The 18,222-nt window shown below is 39.0% G+C and overlaps 1 protein-coding gene across 3 annotated transcripts in view; it reads right to left on the bottom strand.

The window, feature by feature from the left end:
• LCLAT1 (lysocardiolipin acyltransferase 1) overlaps positions 1-18,222 on the bottom strand; it is a 191,035-nt gene that overhangs the window by 58,267 nt on the left and 114,546 nt on the right. For all 3 annotated transcript variants that reach the window (XM_069582891.1, XM_069582893.1, XM_069582892.1), the window contains one exon: positions 17,164-17,280. In XM_069582891.1, the coding sequence (XP_069438992.1) occupies positions 17,164-17,280 (117 nt within the window). The remainder of the gene's footprint in view (positions 1-17,163; positions 17,281-18,222) is intronic.

Below are 18,222 nucleotides of genomic sequence, written 5' to 3'. Positions count from 1 at the left end.
GCATCAGTTCATTTAAAAACAAACAAAAAAAAAGAGAAGAGGTCCTAGCAACTACAAAATATAGAAAAAAATTATTTTTAATTATATTTAATTATTTTAAATAATGAAGGAAAAAACCTATAAAGCAAATCTACAAAGCTAAAAGAGAAAGGTACCTTTAAAAGTACTGAAATGGACATGTGCTCAGAAAAAAGGACAGGCCCAGAAAAGAAAAATCATACATCCACAATGAAATTATACACTATATAAAACCAAAAGGCAGACATAATTTCCTGTTCAAAAGAATTTCTGTATGAAAAGGTCTACAGCAGTTAGATTCAGGCCAACAACTCCACGTTGAGAATTAACTTTGATTTTCAGATGAACAGGAAGATAAAGTATATTGTTACATACATTGTGCATATGCACTGAAACTCTTGTTTTGCTTCATTATAAGGACATGAAGATTGAGTGTTTAGCTGCCAGTCGGTGAGATAACACTGTGAGGGCAGAGTTGCCAGCATTCTCTGCTCTTGATTCATCTCTCTCCCTAACACGTTCAGAGTGAAAAACTGAAAGATTTTAATGTATGTAACAGTATTTTTTACAATCAGATACAGCCTACAGAAAATTATCACTCAAAGGAAGTTCCACAAATTTTACTTACAAAGCTTCTTCCACAATTCTAAATTTTAAAATAAACATATTTTATAAGTGTCAGTTATCAGCAATTTTCAGTGTACTACTTTTAAGATAACAAACATTACACAGAGTACCAATACTTGCATATAATTTTCACTCATTTATGCAAATGATAATCGTCTAACCAATAGGAAAATATGTATTTTGAAAATTTTAAATAATGGTGTCATAAGACATGAACTCATCACCCAGGCCTACCTTTCACACTATGATAAATAACTACCTTGACATTTATCATAGCTGGCCAGTGTTAGAAATAGTACATAACCCAAGAAAAAGATTTCTCTCCTACTGAATTCAAGTGGTACAGAGAGGCAAAAGTCTGCAGTGCCTGTCTTGTGAGGGCTATCTCAGAAGCTGAAAGTGGTTGAGTAGAAATACTAATAATCCAGGGAAACATTTAAGAACTACAATTCTATACTGATTTTTACATGATCAAATGCAAAGAGCTGGTCATCTAAGTTATAAATAATAGTCTTCGGTATGTCCCTTCTAACAGTATAAATAATCTGGAAAAAATCAGCCTTATATGTATCCTGCACTAGTTTAAAACAAAACAAAAAACAAAGCAGGCAACTGTCTTAAGATGGCTTTAAAAAAAAAAAAATCAACTGTGCACCTGCCTTATGTGGCCGTGTAGCACTGCCATAAACCTCATCTCCGCTAAAATGAAGGGGTCCATGTGGAGTGTCTGATCTCTAGACTGAATGTGGTAGAAGGCATTACTAATTGCAAGTGCATTAACAAGCATGTGAGGTGCATCTGTGTATCTGTGAGATGCTGAAAACAGTATCTACAAGAGGCTGTACAAATCTATACTGAGTACCGGTAATATTCATGACACTAGAACCTCAGATATAAAAACAAGACAGCATCTACCCTAAAGGAGCTCAGGGTCCAAGCTGCCACTGCTGCTGCTAAGTTGCTTCAGTCGTGAACGACTCTGTGCGACCCTAAAGACAGCCCGAGAGAGATTTAAAAAAAAAATCACTGATAAAAAAAATGATTAAGACAAATGCATAGAGTATGATGAGAGTTAAGAGGAGAGAACCCGCTCAGGAGAGTGTCTGAAATGGAAAAGACATTTGAACTGTTTTGAAGGACCAAGGAGAGCTACCCAGATGACTGGGAACAGTTGAAGAAAAGGAGTAGCATGAGAAAAGCATGTTCCACCTGTCTGAAATGAAGACAGGGCATGCTGTTAGAGCAAGAAACAAGACCAGAAAGGCCACACAGGCAGGGACTGAGCTTTGGGCAATGGTCTTCTCTCTGGGCAAGGCACCATTCTGTTAAACATTGCCAGCAATATCATATAAATCGCAATTGTTTTCTGCAGACCACACTGGCCACCTTCAGTTCCTGCATAAAATCTCAGTAGAGAAGCCTACTTCCAGCTCCACCTACAACTAAAGCCTTTGGACTAGTACTTAACTTATGATACAAAATATGCCTTATGAAGAGTCACCAAAATCTGTACAAAGCAATTCTCATCCAAAGCTCATGAGTGAAATACCAATTGTGGAGAAGGGTTTAAAGGACATGCAGCCTCTCCATACCTTTAGTTAAAACAATGTCTTGACCTCTTACGAGGTCAACACCTTTTACTGAACTGCTCTTTCTCATTCCGCCATTAGCCAATGTGGGCAAGCACTCTGAGGCTATGTGAAACACTGAACATAAAGATGCTGTGAGGCTGCTGGTCAACACAGTGCACAACGTCCTTGGTGAGGAACCAAAGAGCTTTAGTTCCATAAATGGGCATGCTTTTTCTGAGCACGTGGTTTGCTTTATTTTTTCAAAAAAAAAAAAAAAAAAAAGATTTATCATGAGGATACCCTTGGGCATAAGTAGAGTGGACCATTAGCCCCAAGGCCAAGCCTCATGGGAACTCAGGAATAGTTGCTCACTCAGGCCTCAGAGGGAGAGGAGGGAACAGGGTTGGTGAACAAGGAGATCATCGGGGTCCAATGGCTGGGTCACCTGGACATCCCCCAAGCCGCTGGAGCTGACAGTCCCAACTGAGGTCCTCTGCAACTGGAGGGGCTCAGCTCTTTGATATTTACCCTCCAAACAATCATCTTCCTCTTCAATGTTAATATCCTTTAGCTTCTTTTACTCAAGGGTCCTTTCAGTTCTTGTTCTCGTCATCTTCTCTTCTTTCTCCCCAGCATCACCGTGTCCTCCTTTTTCTTCTTTTTTAAAATATGTTTACTTTTTTCATTTGTTTGTTTATTGGCTACACTAAGTCTTTGTTGCTGGGCGCGGGCTTTCTCTAGATGTGATGACGAGCAGGAGCCACTCTTTACTGCGATGCACAGGTTTGTCATTGTGGTGGCTTTCTCTTTTTGCAGAGCATAGGCTCTGGGGCACACAGGCTTCAGTAGTTGTGGCTTGCGGGTTCCAAGCGCAGTCCTAGTTGTCGTGGCACATGGGCTTAGCTGCTTCATAGGATGTGGGATCCTCCTGGACCAGGGACCGAACTCATGTCCCCTGAACAGGCAGACAGACTCCCAACCACTCCTTCCCACCAGGCATGTTCCTTTTCCTTCTTTAATGACTTCTGCCTTCTAATATCTTCTGGTTCCTCTACAGCTTTTAATTATGTCTTCTATCAGCTCATGACCTCTGCTGTTTCTTGGCCTTTGCTACCCTACCATCTTCTCTCTACGTGTCTTTCTGCTTCTGAGGCATATGGTTTGCTGTAATCTTATGGCCCCTTGTCAATGATACCATTCCGTTCCTTTATTTATAGAAGATGCCAGAAAGCACAGGGCCAATTTATAGACCCATATTTTATAGGAATACAGAGCTTATAATATATCTTACATATACAATAACCTTGTAAGAAATACTTTGTCTATTAAATTCATACCTTTATTGTCCCTTTACCTTAAATTTTTTTATGTTGTGCTGCTGCTGTTATCATAATACACATATTTATGTTGCCACTTTAAATCAGTATTGAACCATGGTAGGGTATAAATTACCTCAACCAAATAGCGATTGGTTCAAAAAATCTAAAGAGCACCTTTAATACGCCAGGCCTGTGCTGAAGTCTAGGATAAAAGCTGTCAATGGACCTGACCTGATCCTTACGGTCAGGAAACTGAGAGTTAATGGATAAAATGGATAATTAAATAAGTGACAATATCACAGTAAAAAAAAGTTTATATAGGGCAAATATAGTAAGAAAAGCATTCACATAGAGAACAAAGAAGTCTTACAATAGCTGGGAAGGCTTCCCAAATGAACTGTCATCTAGGCTGCAACCTCCAGGCTGAGGAGGAGCAGCTCTGCTCTAGGGGAAGGCTCAGAGTGTTGTGCACCCTGGGGGAGGAGAGGAGGTCAGCATAGCTAGGACAGTGGGACAATCAGAGATGGCAGTTGGCCGGAAAGGCAAGCAAGGACCAGGTCACATGGGGCCTAGAATCAGTCAAAGGAATAGATTTAACCTTGGAATACGGTGAAACCCAAAACCAGTTGCAGGGAGCTGACAGAATCCAATCTGCACTGTAACATTTATTGAGTGCTTGCTATTTTTCAGGCACTGTGCTAAGTGCTCTTGGCTGCTTCAGGTGGCACTGTTGTAAAGAATCCACTTACCAATGCAAGAGACGTGGGTTCGATTTTTGGGTTTGGAGGATCCCCTAGAGGAGGAAAGAGCAACCCAGGCCCAGTATTATTGCCTGGAGAATCCCATGGACAGAGGAGCCTGGTGGGCTGCAGTCCATGGGTTTCCAGAGTCAAACACAACTGAGCAACTAAGTGCACACACACACAAACACATGCGCAGGCTAAATGCTTTACATGCCTGACTTTACTGAACCCTCAAGAGTCCTATAAAATCACAGCAAGCTAGCACTGTTATTAAACCTATGTTACAGAAGATGAAAATGAAGCTTAATGAGAGAAACCGATCTGACCAGTCACATACTTCCTAGTCCCAAGGAAACCAGGATTCGAAGCCAGGTCTTTTGACTCTAGGCCCCAAGTGCCTAATGCAGTGTGCTGTCATTTTCATCTAGAAGTGGCCTGATTGACAATGATGATGATGATTCCACAGTGTGAGGACTAGAGGAGGAAATGCAGTTTAGGGTGAATGATAAACTCAATTATGAGCATATTGAAACGCCTGCAGAAACTCCATGTGGCAAAGGTCACACATATGGCTCTGAACTAAGAGTGGTTCTGAACTAAAGATTCGGAATTAGGAGACATGAGCACATGGATGATTATCTGAGCCACCACCTTGAATGACACGTCCCAGGGAGAATGTCTGGCATAGAACAAAGGGGTCTGGGAGACCCTTATGAGGAACACAGAAAGGAATGAAGAACCTGCAAAAGTCTTGAGAGGAGGCCAGAGAAGTAGGAGAAAAATGAAAAGCCAAAGGGAGAGCATATATCAAGAAGAATTAACAGTGCCAAATGCTGCTAAGAGGAAAGTAATATAAAAGCATGAAGGTATTCATTAGATTCAGAAATAAAATCTTTGCCCTTAATGGTTTAGGTGACATGGCCGTTGCTTTCCTTTTAGGAAGGTAAGAGGTAAAATGTATTAAAGTGGCTATTAAGGGAAGTGCTAAGTCCTATTAGAGAGGAAAAGGATATTCAGTCCAGATGTCTGCCAGGCAGGGGAAATGAGAATGGACCCTTAGGTGAAGATCATTAAAGGAAGAATAGCATTTGGAGGTTAAAGATAAGAGCAAAACCAGGAAGGTCTTAGCCTGGACAGATATAACCAGAGGCAAAAGTCACAAAGCATAAGGCACAGTCAGGAATAGTCCATTAATTCAAATAGGTTGGCTCACACTGCATAAAATTTAAAAAAAAGATTGGAACCACATTATAAAAAGTCCTGACTAAGGAATATGGAAGTAATGCAAATATTTAAATGTTTTTTCTCCCTGGAAAATGCCTCATTATTCTTTCTCGGCTCACATGCCACCTATTCCATATCAAAAAAGACTAACTTTTCTGTATGTGCTTAAGTTACTTTTTATTCATATATCTTGAATGATAATGCATTTTAATGTTTCCTAACCTGATGTCTTGGTATCTCAGCAACTCATGTAACATATGTGCCCAAGAAATATTTTCTGAACAAACGAAAACACACACAATTACATTAGAGTGGTACTTTATGAAGACCAAGTGTTAGCTGTGTGCAATATGGATTAGCAAAGAAGATACCAGAGGTAGACCAGTGAGAAAGCCAGGAAGAGTGAAAAGAGGTAATAGGACCCCACTGAATGGGGCCACTGTTGGAAATGTAGGAAGTTTCTCTAAGAGATGCTTCCAAGGCAATATCATAGAATTTGGTGACTGAATGAAATGGAGCAGAACATAAGACAAATATATTTTTTTTAACTTAAAAAAAACATACCCTGGACTCAGTAATTAGATTTGGAAATATACCCTAATAATTAGAGATGTACACACACTGTGGCATTATCTGTAAGAATGGAAAACTGGAAACCATTTAACTGAATAATAGAGGCCTCATTAAATAAAATGGTACTTCTATCTGATGAAACCCCATGCATATATTAACATAGCATACTTATAAAAAGTTATGTAAGAATGGTGAAAATGTGCACATTATAGTAAATAAAAAAAGAAAAAAACTTTACAAACAAAATAGAATATACCCAGATTTTAAAAATAAAATGTGGAGAAACACAAGAAGACTGTATGTCACAAGGCACTGGATGTTTCTCAGAAGTGCCTGCCAAGACTATGGGTGCCATTTTCTTTTTCGGAATTAATTTTCCAACTACTTTTTTTTTTTACAATAAATAAAAAGATACATATCATTATATATGGAGCTTCCCAGGTGGCACTAGTGGTAAAGAACCCTTCTGCCAATGCAGGAGACATAAGAGATGGCGGTTGGATCCCTGGTTTGGGAAAATCCCCTGGAGAAGGAAATGGCAACCCACTCCAATATTCTTGCCTGGGAGAATCCCATGGACAGAGAAGCCTGTGGACTATGGCCCATAAGGTCGCAAAGAGTTGGACATGACTAAAGCAACTTAGCACACACATACACATCTTATGTGTGTGTGTATGTGTGTGTGTGCGTGTACACACACATATATATGTAAAGAGCTAATATTATCAACTCATCAAGCTATTTGAGAGTTGGTAGCAAAAAGAAAAAGAACCACAATTTGAAAGGAAAGATAGTTTAAGCTTTAAGGATCAGAAAAATAAAGGAAGAGCTGGCAAATAAAAGAACCAGAAAAAAAAAGCGCTTACAAAAAGGAAATCCTTGATGTATTTTTCCATTTAAACAAAACTCATAGTATAGCCAAGGATATCAGAGCGCAATCTGGGTAACAGAGAAAAAACCTCTACACAATGATGATGGTGTTTTTGTAGCATCTGGAATAGAAAAACTGTTAACTTATTACATAGTAGGAAGAAACATAGGCTTTGCCATCAAAGAGACCTGAGTTCATGGCACTCCACTCAGCAGCCATTGAGACCTAGGCACGCTGCTAACTGAGCCAGTCTCCTTTGGTGTAGCACGAGGCCAACCACCAGGAAGCACAGTTTTGAAAACTAAGTGATCCGTAAGAAAGCAGCTAGTGAGGTAGCTGAGCCCAGGAGTGTACCACCAGACTCTGACTCAGCAGATCTGAGCCTAAACCCAAGCATGTATGTTTTAGAAAGCTCCCTGGGCAGTTCTACTGCATGACAGCAATATGTGAACAGTTCAGTGCATGGAACCTGGCAAGTACTTGATAAATGTGACCTGGTTGTTTTTACGGACCTAATAGGGTTTCTATCATTTTAAATTAAGACTGTCATGACTTTCTTCACTGAACACAATGGCAAGTTCTCCCTGAAGTGAGCATCTCAGATGTTTTGCTATGACAAAGAGAGAAAAAATGAAAATGAACAATAGAAATGCCATTTATGATCTAAAGCAGTACCATGGCATTCAAAGATTTGAAATGAGTGACTCCAAAGGTCTTTAACATATTGTCATATATAATTTTGCCCAGGTGATTGTGGATCATTTCTGCTTCATGATGTATTAAGACCAAGTTACTTAGTTGATCTGTGTGACTTCCCACTGATCAACATCCAAATTTCCTTTAGGTTTTGTTGTATTTTATTCATCACCATAGATAAAAGCTTTGTTCTTTAAAACATGGCCTCAAAAGAGAGTCTACAAAGATATCTACAAATTTGGGGAAAGATGAAAATTTAGGTCTCAGGAAATATTGTAATAAATCTCAGAGATCTACTTCCACAATTACATTTTTTTTTTAACATAAGGGAAAGGTCTTATTGTATTTTATAAATAGTTCCAGCAATAAAATGTCACATAAACAAGTCAGAGTGCAATGACACTTAATGCACAGAATATTCCAATAGTTTGTCTGCCTTTTCTTCCTGGGCTCCTCGAACACGCGGTTTGGTAGGAAGGGTCATCGAAATGCAGTCCTGGGGGAGGCTCACCAATTAAGATAATTGCAGTGTTATGACTCCTGCTGGCCACTGTTCGTCCCCCATTTGCACAGCCACTACGGGCAAGAAACGACTGGGTTATCAGTAGGTAGCAAAAAGCCCAAGACATAAAAGTGGTCTAAAAAGGCCACTGAAGACTGAGCTCTCTATGATCAATATACTGGTATTAGTTCCTAGAAAACCACCAGCTTTCTCAGAACAAATAAGAACTACCACAGACCAAAATGAGGGAGCCCAACACAGGACTATCAGATACTCTTAAGTGTAATCTGGGTGTTCAGTTAATGCTTCTCTCTCTCTGAATATAAACTGAGGAATTTTGGTCAGGTGTGCTGATCCAAAACGCCTAGTGGGAATTTACTTAATCTTTACCTGTTAAGTGTATATCCCCTAGATTAGTGGCAAGACAGTATTCTTCATTTCTTCATATTCAGAATTTAGGCATATGAACTAATACGAACTAAAATACGGATTGTTTTACTTTGACTTAAAAAACATTTCACATCTGAAACTTAAATATATCCATATGTTTTAGTGTCCTAACACATGAGCTGTTTGCTTGAGTGACTTGATCTAGAGATGGAAAAAAATAAAAACATGACTCTTTGGGAGCAGGAATTAAGTTTTTCAACAATAATGGCTCCACACAACCTTCTTAAGTACCATCTGTTAGTTTACGGCACAGGTCTTCAATTCAATCAGATTGGTTTTTCCCTGGCTGACCACTCAGCTCCACCTGGCCCAAACTCCGTGCCCGTTCTTGTACTCTCCCTTTCCTGTCCTCAGCCATCCTTATTTTTTTTATGCCTATCCTAATTACATAAGGTCTCTAAGCTCCAAAGGAAATGCAGCTTCTTGAAGAAGCCTTACCTGAGTATTTCAACATGAGCTCTCTTCACTGAACACATCTGTAACTGTGTCAGTCAGTCAGTCCAGTTGCTCAGTCGTGTCCAATTCTTTGTGACCCCATGAACTGCAGCACACCAGGCTTCCCTGTCCATCACCAACTCCTGGAGCTTGTTCAAACTCATGTCCACTGAGTCAGCGATGCCATCCAACCATCTCATCCTTTGTTGTCCCCATCTCCTCCTGCCTTCAATCTTTCCCAGCATCAGGGTCTTTTCCAGTGAGTCAGTTCTTCACATCTGGTGGCCAAAGAATTGGAGTTTCAGCTTCAGCATCAGTCCTTCCACTGAGTATTCAAGACTGATTTCTTTTAGGATTGACTGGTTGGATCTCCTTGCAGTCCAAGGGATTCTCAAGAGTCTTCTGCAACATCACAGCTCAAAAGCATCAATTCTTCGGTGCTCAGCTTTCTTTATAGTCCACCTCTCACATCCATACATGACTACAGGAAAACCTTAGCTTTGACTAGATGGACCCTTGTTGGCAAAGTAATGTCTCTGCTTTTTAAAATGCTGTCTAGGTTGGTCACAGCTTTTCTTCCAAGGAGCAAGTGTCTTTTAATTTCATGGCTACAGTCACCATCTGAAGTGATTTTGGAGCCCAAAAAATGATGTCTGTCACTGTTTCTATTGTTTCCCCAACTATTTGCCATGAAGTGATTGTGTAATTCAGCATAATAGTTTATACTATATACCACACAACCCAACACATAATTAAACAGTCATACTATTTTTTTTGTATTTCCATGAACACTATTCTTATCTATCCAGGAAGATTATAAACTTCTTGAAGGCAGGGTTTTGTTCAATGGAGTGTTTGACTTCTCACTCCCAACTACTTTAACTTGATTTTAAGTTGCCTCAAATGTGCACACCTGTGCCACCTAATGATGAAGACAATTACTGCATGGTTAAAACTCAGTGACAGCTTCCAAACATGTAACAAAACCAAAGGTTGGAGGAAATCCTTAATTGTTTCAAATCAAAGAATAAAGCTACTTTTGTTAAAAATAATAGAGCAGCAGTGATAGTAGTAAGTATAACTACATTTTGGTGCATTAACATTTTTTAATTGTGTGATAAATTTATTAACAGTGTATAACTGAAAATCAAAACCAAAAACTTTCTCGTGGAAAAGCTCTTTTCTAAGTGAGCAACTTCTTTTGGGTCTGGGTTAATCTAGTACCAAAAAGAGTCACATAACCACTTACTGAACTGTCCTGTGATTAGAGGTACATATAAAATAAATTATCCGTGATAGATACTGATCAGTGTAACACACATAGCGCTCAGAAGATGGTAGTACACTGTGCTTATCTATTCAGACAAAACATTCAACTCATCTAATACTGATTGAGCCTTTATTATGTGAAAGACAACACATATCCTTAAGAAGGTTATAATATAGTAAAAATATAAAATCAAGTACAAAAATGATGGAGATCAAGGTACTCAGGAAAAACTTTTCACCATTATTATTACAAGAACAACACATCTGTATCATGTTATATAATGGGTGCTATATTCAGGTTAAGTGTGTGTTTCTAAATAGTCTTGGTGAAGTATATTGTAAACACAGGCTCAGAAACAACTTTCTTTGTTATGCATTTTCTCTTCTTCAGTATTTCCTGCTAAGACTTCTTAACCGTAACTTCTTTATGTCTTAAATTTCTCACCTGCCTTGTGTTAGCTATTAGGTGTCAGAAACTGAATTCAGTTACATGCGTGAGTTAGCAGTAAAGATGTTCAGTTCAGTTCAGTCACTCAGTCGTGTCCAACTCTTTGCAGCCCCATGAATTGCAGCACGCCAGGCCTCCGTGTCCATCACCAGCTCCCGGAGTTCACACAAACTCATGTCCATCACGTCAGTGATGGCATCCAGCCATCTCATCCTCTGTTGCTCCCTTCTCCTCCTGCCCCCAGTCCCTCCCAGCATCAGAGTCTTTTCCAACGAGTCAACTCTTCGCGTGAGGTGGCCAAAGTATTGGAGTTTCAGCTTTAGCATCAGTCCTTCCAATGAACAACCAGGACTGATCTCCTTTAGAATAGACTGGTTGGATCTCCTTGCAGTCCAAGGGACTCTCAAGAGTCTTCTCCAACACCACAGTTCAAAAGCATCAATTCTTCGATGCTCAGCTTTCTTCACAGTCCAACTCTCACATCTATACATGACCACTGGAAAAACCATAGCCTTGACTAGACGGGCCTTTTTTGGCAAAGTAATGTCTCTGCTTTTTAATATGCTCCCTCATGATAATTGTTCTTTTAATTTAATTTTTATTTCATATTAAAGTTGATTTACAATGTTGTGTTAACTTCAGGTGTACAGCAAAATAATTTAGCTATACATATATCCATTCTTCTCCTGTATAGGTTGTTACAGATTACTCAGTAGGGTCCCCTATGCTATACGTTAGGTCCTTGTTGATTACCTATTTTATATACAGTAGTATGTAGATATTACTGCCAAACTCATAACTTATGCCTCCTCCCACATTTGCCCTTTGGTAATTATAAGTTTGTTTTCAGAGTCTGAGTTTTATTTCTATTTTGTAAATAAGTTAATTTGCATCGATTAACTCTGATGTAATTTGCCATTTAAGGCCAGTGTTTCCTGACTGATTTTCTCTCCAGATGATTCTGTCCATTGGTCTAAGTGTGGTGTTGGAAGTCCCCCACTATTACTGCGTCAGTTTCGCCTTCTATGGCTGTTAGTCTTTGCCTTATATATTGAGCTGCCCTTATGTTGGGTGCATATCTATTAATGGTTGTTTTATCTTCTCGATCACTTGATCATTATGTAGCATCCTACTTTGTGTCTTGTAGTAGTCTTTTTTGATGTCTATTTTTTCTAATATGAGGACTACTACTCCAGCTTTCTTCTGAATGCCACTTGCATGGAATACCTTTTCCCTTCCTTTACTTTCAGTCTGTATATGTCCTAGATTTAGTGGGTCTCTTGTGGACAGCATACATACAGGTTTGATTTTTGTGTCAGTTCACCCAGTCTGTGTCTTTTGGTTGACATTTAAAATAATTATCAATATTTATGTTCTTACTGCCATCCTGTTAATTGTTTGGGGTGTGTTTTTTGCTTTCTGGGGGCTTGTTTTTCTTCCCTTCCTGTTTTGTTTTCCTCTCATGTGATTTGATGGCTATCTTTAGTGTTTTGTGTTGCTTATTGTGTGTGTCTACTGTAGAATTTTGGTTTGCTGTTGCCTTGAGGATTTGATATAGCAGTCTATACGTGTGTGTGTGTGTGTGTGTGTGTGTGTGTGTGTGTGTATCCACACACAAATTAAGCTGCTGGACTCTTAATTTCAAACGCATTTCCAACATCTTTCATTTGTAATTTCCTCTTGTCAGAGTTGCTCATTTTGATACTGCATTTGTGAGTGGATGACTTCCTAGCTTTACTGTATGTTTGCCTTTACTGGCAAAGTTTTCTCATTCGTGATTTTGTTTATAGTTGTGGCCTTTTCTTTTCCATCTAGAGAAGTGCCTTTAGCATTTGCTGTGAAGCTGTTTTGGTGGTGCTGAATTCTCAGATTTTGCTGGTCTGTAAAGCTTTTGAGCTTTCAAAAAAAGATCTTTTGATCTTTCTCTTATTTTGAACCTGAGTAAGAGTCTTCCGGGTTATAGCATTCTTGGTTGTAGCTTTTGCCCTTCCATCACTTTAATATATCATGCCACTCCTTTCTGGCCTTCAGAGTTTCTGCTCAGCAATCACCTGATAACCTTATGGGAGTTCCCTTTATGTGATTTGTTGCTTTTGCCTTGTTGCTTTTAATATTTCCTCTTTGTCTTTAATTTTGGTCAATTTGATTAGTGTTTGTCTTGGTGTGTTCATTGTTAGGTTTCTCCTGTATGGGACTCTCTGTACTTCTCAACTCAGGTGACTGTTTCCTTTCCCAGGTTAGGGAAGTTTTCAGTTAATATCTCTTCAAATATTTTCCCATGCCCTTTCTCTCTTCTGGGACCCCTGGAATGCAAGGTGTGTTTAATGTTGTCCCAGAGGTCACTGATACTATCCTCATTTCTTTTCATTCTTTTATTCTTTATTCTGTACTGCAGCAGAGGTTTCCACCAATCTGTCTTCCAGCTCACTCATTCTTCTGCCTCGTTTATTCTGATACTGATTCTGTCCAGTGTACTTTTTCAGTTAATGTATTGTTCTTCGGTTTGTTCTTCAGAGCTTCCAGCTCTTTATTAAACATTTTTGTATCCTTTGGGTCTGTGCCTCCATTCTTTTTCTGAGATCTTCGATCATCTTTACCATCAAAACTCTGAATTCTTTGTCAGATACATTACCTATCTCTAGTTTGCTTCCCTGTTCTTCTGGAGCTTTATCTCATTCCTTTCTCTGGAACATATTTTCTGCCATCTCATTTTGCCTAACTTTCTATGTTCATGGTCTCTGTTTCTTAGGCTGTAGGATTATAATTCTTCTTGGTTCTGGTTTCTGTCCCCCAGTAAGTAAGGTGGCCCAATGAGGCTTGTGCATGCTTCCTGGTGGGTAGAGCTGGGTTCCATCCCTCTGGAGGGCAGGGCTGTGTCAAAGGGTGTGTTTATAGACGGCTGTGGCTCAGGACAACTTTAGGCAGCCTGTCCCATGATTGGTGGGGCTGTGTTCTCACCCTGTTGGTTGTTTGGCCTGAAGTGTTCCATCATTGGAACCTGCAGGCTGTTGGGTGGGGCAAGCTCTTGGTGCCAAAATGGCAACCTCCAGGAAAGCTCACACTGAAGAGAATCCCCTGGGTGTCAACCATCAGTGTCCTTGTCCCCAGAGTGAGCCACAGACTACCTCTGTCTCCCTCAGAAGGCCCTCCAAGACCCACAAGTAGGTCTGGCCCACATTCTTATGGAGTCATTGCTCTGCCCTTGGTCCCTGTGCACATGAAACCTTGTTTGTGTCCTCCTAGAGTGGAATCTGTTTCCCCTAGTCCTGTGGAGCCCCTCTACTCAAGCTCCACTGGCCTTCAAAGCCAAATTGCTCTGGGGGCTCCTCCTCCTGATGCCAGACCTGCAGGCTGGGGAGTCTGACATAGGGCTCTCAGTTCTCAGTCCTGTGCGAGAACCTCTGTGATATAATTGTTTTCTAGTTTGTGGGTTGCCCACTCAGAGGGATAGGATTTCATCATATCATGAAAGTGCTCCTCCTACCAACTTTTTGAGGCTCTGCTTTCTCTTTGTGGGTATATTATCTTTTTTGGTAGGTGTGAGTCTTTTGTTGATGGTTATTCAGCAGTTGTGATTTTGGTGTTTTAGTGAGAGGAGGTAGGTTTGAATCCTTCTTCTCTGCCATCTTGTCTTCACAGATTTCTTCAGTAGTTGGTTTTAATATGTGGTCTCTGGGCTTCCACTGCAGTATTTATTTATGATGGTCATTTGTTTAACACAAGCTGCTTTTTCACTTAATTGACTACTAAAAGCATATCTCAAAAAGATGAGACAGTTGTGTTGGGCCCTTTTTGAGTATTAGACTGCTTTCCTAAAAGGACACTCTGACTAGATGGTGGTCTAAGAACCACTTTACCTCTGATTCTTGATGAAACCTATTCTCTTTCTGTTCACTTGACACCTCCTCACCTCCACCAGACTGTGCCTGCTCCCCTTGTCATCTGAGGTAGCATCACAACCACTTCAACTTGTGACTACCATCCCTCCATTATCTGGCCATTTAGCCTCTTTCTTCTTTTAAACACTTTCCTTGAAGAAACCAGCCAGCTCACTATTATTACAAAGGTGCTCTAACTGAAATCACACTATAAATACAAGAGGCACCATGTTACAGTGGAAGGAGCACAGCCTACTCAGTCAGACAAACTATATTCCAATAACTCTGAACTGATTCTTCGCCTCAATTTCTGCTCTGCTGCTGCTGCTGCTAAGTCACTTCAGTCGTATCTGACTCTGTGCGACCCCAGGGACAGCAACCCACCAGGCTCCCCCATCCCTGGGATTCTCCAGGCAAGAACACTGGAGTGGGTTGCCATTTCCTTCTCCAATGCAGGAAAGTGAAAAGTGTCCGACTCATAGCGACCCCGTGGACTGCAGCCCCCCAGGCTCTTCCGTCCATGGGATTTTCCAGGCAAGAGTACTGGAGTGGGGTGCCAAATTTCTGCTCTACAAGTTAAATATTGGTTGTTGTGAGGGTTAACTGACTTTATGCATACAAAGCACTTAGCATACTGCCTGGTACTTAGTAAATGTTCAATAAATGTTAGCTACTGTTCTAGTTAGAGTACTATTATAATTATAGCCATCACATTTCTTATTTCTATTACTATCATAGTATATAGGACCCATTCTACTTTTCTAACTGAAGTAAAGAGACTCATCAACATTTTTTAGCTGAAGCAAATGAAGCCATCTGTATTACCTTTTTTTTTGACTGGTACATTGAAGGGGGAAGATCAGTTGCCAGTTTGGGCAGGAAAAATTATATACTGTGGTTGTTAACTAGTACTCTGAGTGATGACTAGGTAATACATGTTCCCCAAAGTTATAAATCAGTTTGCTACTAAAATATTTTCCAGAACAGATAGTTCTACAGATATATCCTTATCCACTGTAAAATAATTTCTCCATTATCCTGCCTACAATTAAAAAGATCTTTATTAGCAAAAGATGTGTTCCAACAGAATGTTCCATGATGTCAGAAATACTTTAAAAGTAATCATTAAATACTATAAAATAGCAGACAATTAGAAAATAAAAAACATATTATGGAATGAGAAGGGTGAGCCTAAACTGAATGCCACAGTAAGTGGTACCATGTTTTGGGGAAGAAAAAAAAAATAGCAGGATCATTGCTTTAATGTCTTGGGGCTCCCTGTCCTATTCCATGGGCATAAAGAACTGTGTTCTCCATGAGTTACTATGGGTGATGGTCATACACAATATGACCATCAAGCCTATGTTTCCATTTCATTTTAGTTATAACCACTGAATTCCAAAAGCAAGCCAAACTAATAGGGACAACATCTTTAGTTTACTATACCAATGTGATTTTGGACTTTTTATACATTTCTTTTAACTCATGAGTACTTAGCTGTAAAGATACTTCTTTTGACAGGGTTCACTAAATACAATACATCTTGAAGTGAGGTGAAGTTGCTCAGTCGTGTCCGACTCTTTGTGACCCCATGGACCACGTGTAGCCTACCAGGCTCCTCTGTCCATGGGATTTTCCAGGCAACAGTACTGGAGTGGATTGCCATTTCCTTCTCCAGGGGATCTTCCCGATCCAGGGATTGAACCGGAGTCTCCCGCATTGTAGACAGACGCTTAACCGTCTGAGCCACATCTTAAAGTACATTAAACCCTAAAGGAACAACAGTGATGCCAATTAGGGTGATTCTGGATAGTTCCTTTTTCATATATATCCATATGTGTCTATTATTTGTATGTACATGTGTGTATGAAGATATAAATACTTAAATATGCAGCTAGAACAAAATGTACAGTTGTTTTTTTCCCCATAAAAATATCAAAATGTAAACATTTAAATGAGTGTGACATGGTCAATGGAATCAAACTCATCTCTAGATGCCCTTCGATAGACATGGTTCTAGAAGACATGAGGGGCAGAGGGTAGTACGAGCCACAGAGTAGGAAGCAGAAGAATGAGGTTCTATCCATGGTCTATGGAAATTTACTAACCACCTCGGATGCCACTTCTATTTAACAATAAGATGGAGGTAGCAGTACTTCCTTTCTACCAACCAGAATCATCTGTTGCACTTAGTGGAATAATGAATATAAAAATATTTTTAAAGCTATAAATAACTATAGGTGATAAGATACTCTCAAGACAGTTTTACGACTTTTAAGAAACATTTAAAAATGGAATGATAGTCTAACTGTATGTATTATTTTATTATTTTCTATTCCAAAAAAGGAGAAAAAAAAGCTTTTGATTGTTTTAAAATATTTTAGTGCATGGAGTCAAGTCAGTATAAAAATACAGTACTATTCTTATTTCTTGAAATAAAGTATAAAAAAGTGCTTTGTAAATTCAAAAGAGCTATATGTGAAGTTCACCAATTTTTGCGACTTACATAAAAAAAGGACATTTTGAGACGGGTGCTTACCTTTTCTTAGACGGTCAACTACAAAAGTAAAGCCTGTAGTTCTTGGATGTAAGACATATTTGTATTTCTGAAGTCCATTATTTTCAGCAAATTCATTACTTCGAGTCATGCTATTTTCTAAACAAAACAACAGTAGAAGCCATAAAATAAAGAATGATAAGTAAAGAAAGGAAATGGTACAGAATTTTTTATAAAAATGGCAATTAATTTTTCTGTAATTATTCAATCTAACATGCTGAATCAAATGACAGAAACACTTTATTAAATCCCTAACAATAATCCTAGAGTTACCTACTTACTGGAATTTTGAAAATTCTTATAATAAGGTATTAAAGATGTTTTATAACATATTCAAATCCTTAAAATTCTCTAAGAGATTTTATAAAATAGTCAATACACAATGAAATATAAATATAAATATAAATAAATATAAATATAAATATAAACTGAAATATAAATAAAACACTAATAACTAAAATTTTCATAACATAATAAAAAACTGAAATGCTAGAATATAAAGATGAAATAAAACTAAAATAGTAATAAAACATAAGGATCTGGATATCCAGAAGAAATTACCAACAGTTTGCCGAATAGATCAACACTGTTTTAACCCAGTAATTTAGGGCTTCAGTGCAAAGTGAAGTATCTGCGTTGCCCAGGCACACAGCACCCTAATACCACTAACTAAAACCACTCCACAACAGAACGGGCACATGATTAGCACATCATGCGCAAACATCTGAACATGGTTTGGCTGGATATAGTTACAGAGTCAAGTGTATGTTCCAACTGTTGGCAAAAACTTTTTCCATTCTATGAGGTAACTTTATAAGTTCCAAGAAGAACCAAGCCCATTATTCGGCAATTATATTTGGAAAAAGTAAAGTGTTTAGAAATTTGGCCTCAGCTGCTGGTGGAGATCATGAAATACTTTCTGATGACAACAGATGTTAGAACCTGCAATTCTCAGCTGCATCCCTGAAATTTAGACCATTCCAAATCACCAGGGGGTGGAAAAAAAAAAAACTATAAAAATAAATACTAATTTCTGAGGAG

This window comes from Ovis canadensis, chromosome 3 (genome assembly GCF_042477335.2).
Source record: "Ovis canadensis isolate MfBH-ARS-UI-01 breed Bighorn chromosome 3, ARS-UI_OviCan_v2, whole genome shotgun sequence".
NCBI lineage: Eukaryota > Metazoa > Chordata > Mammalia > Artiodactyla > Bovidae > Ovis > Ovis canadensis.
Note: the sequence above shows the minus strand (reverse complement) of the source record. Positions and strands in the feature narration are given on the sequence as shown.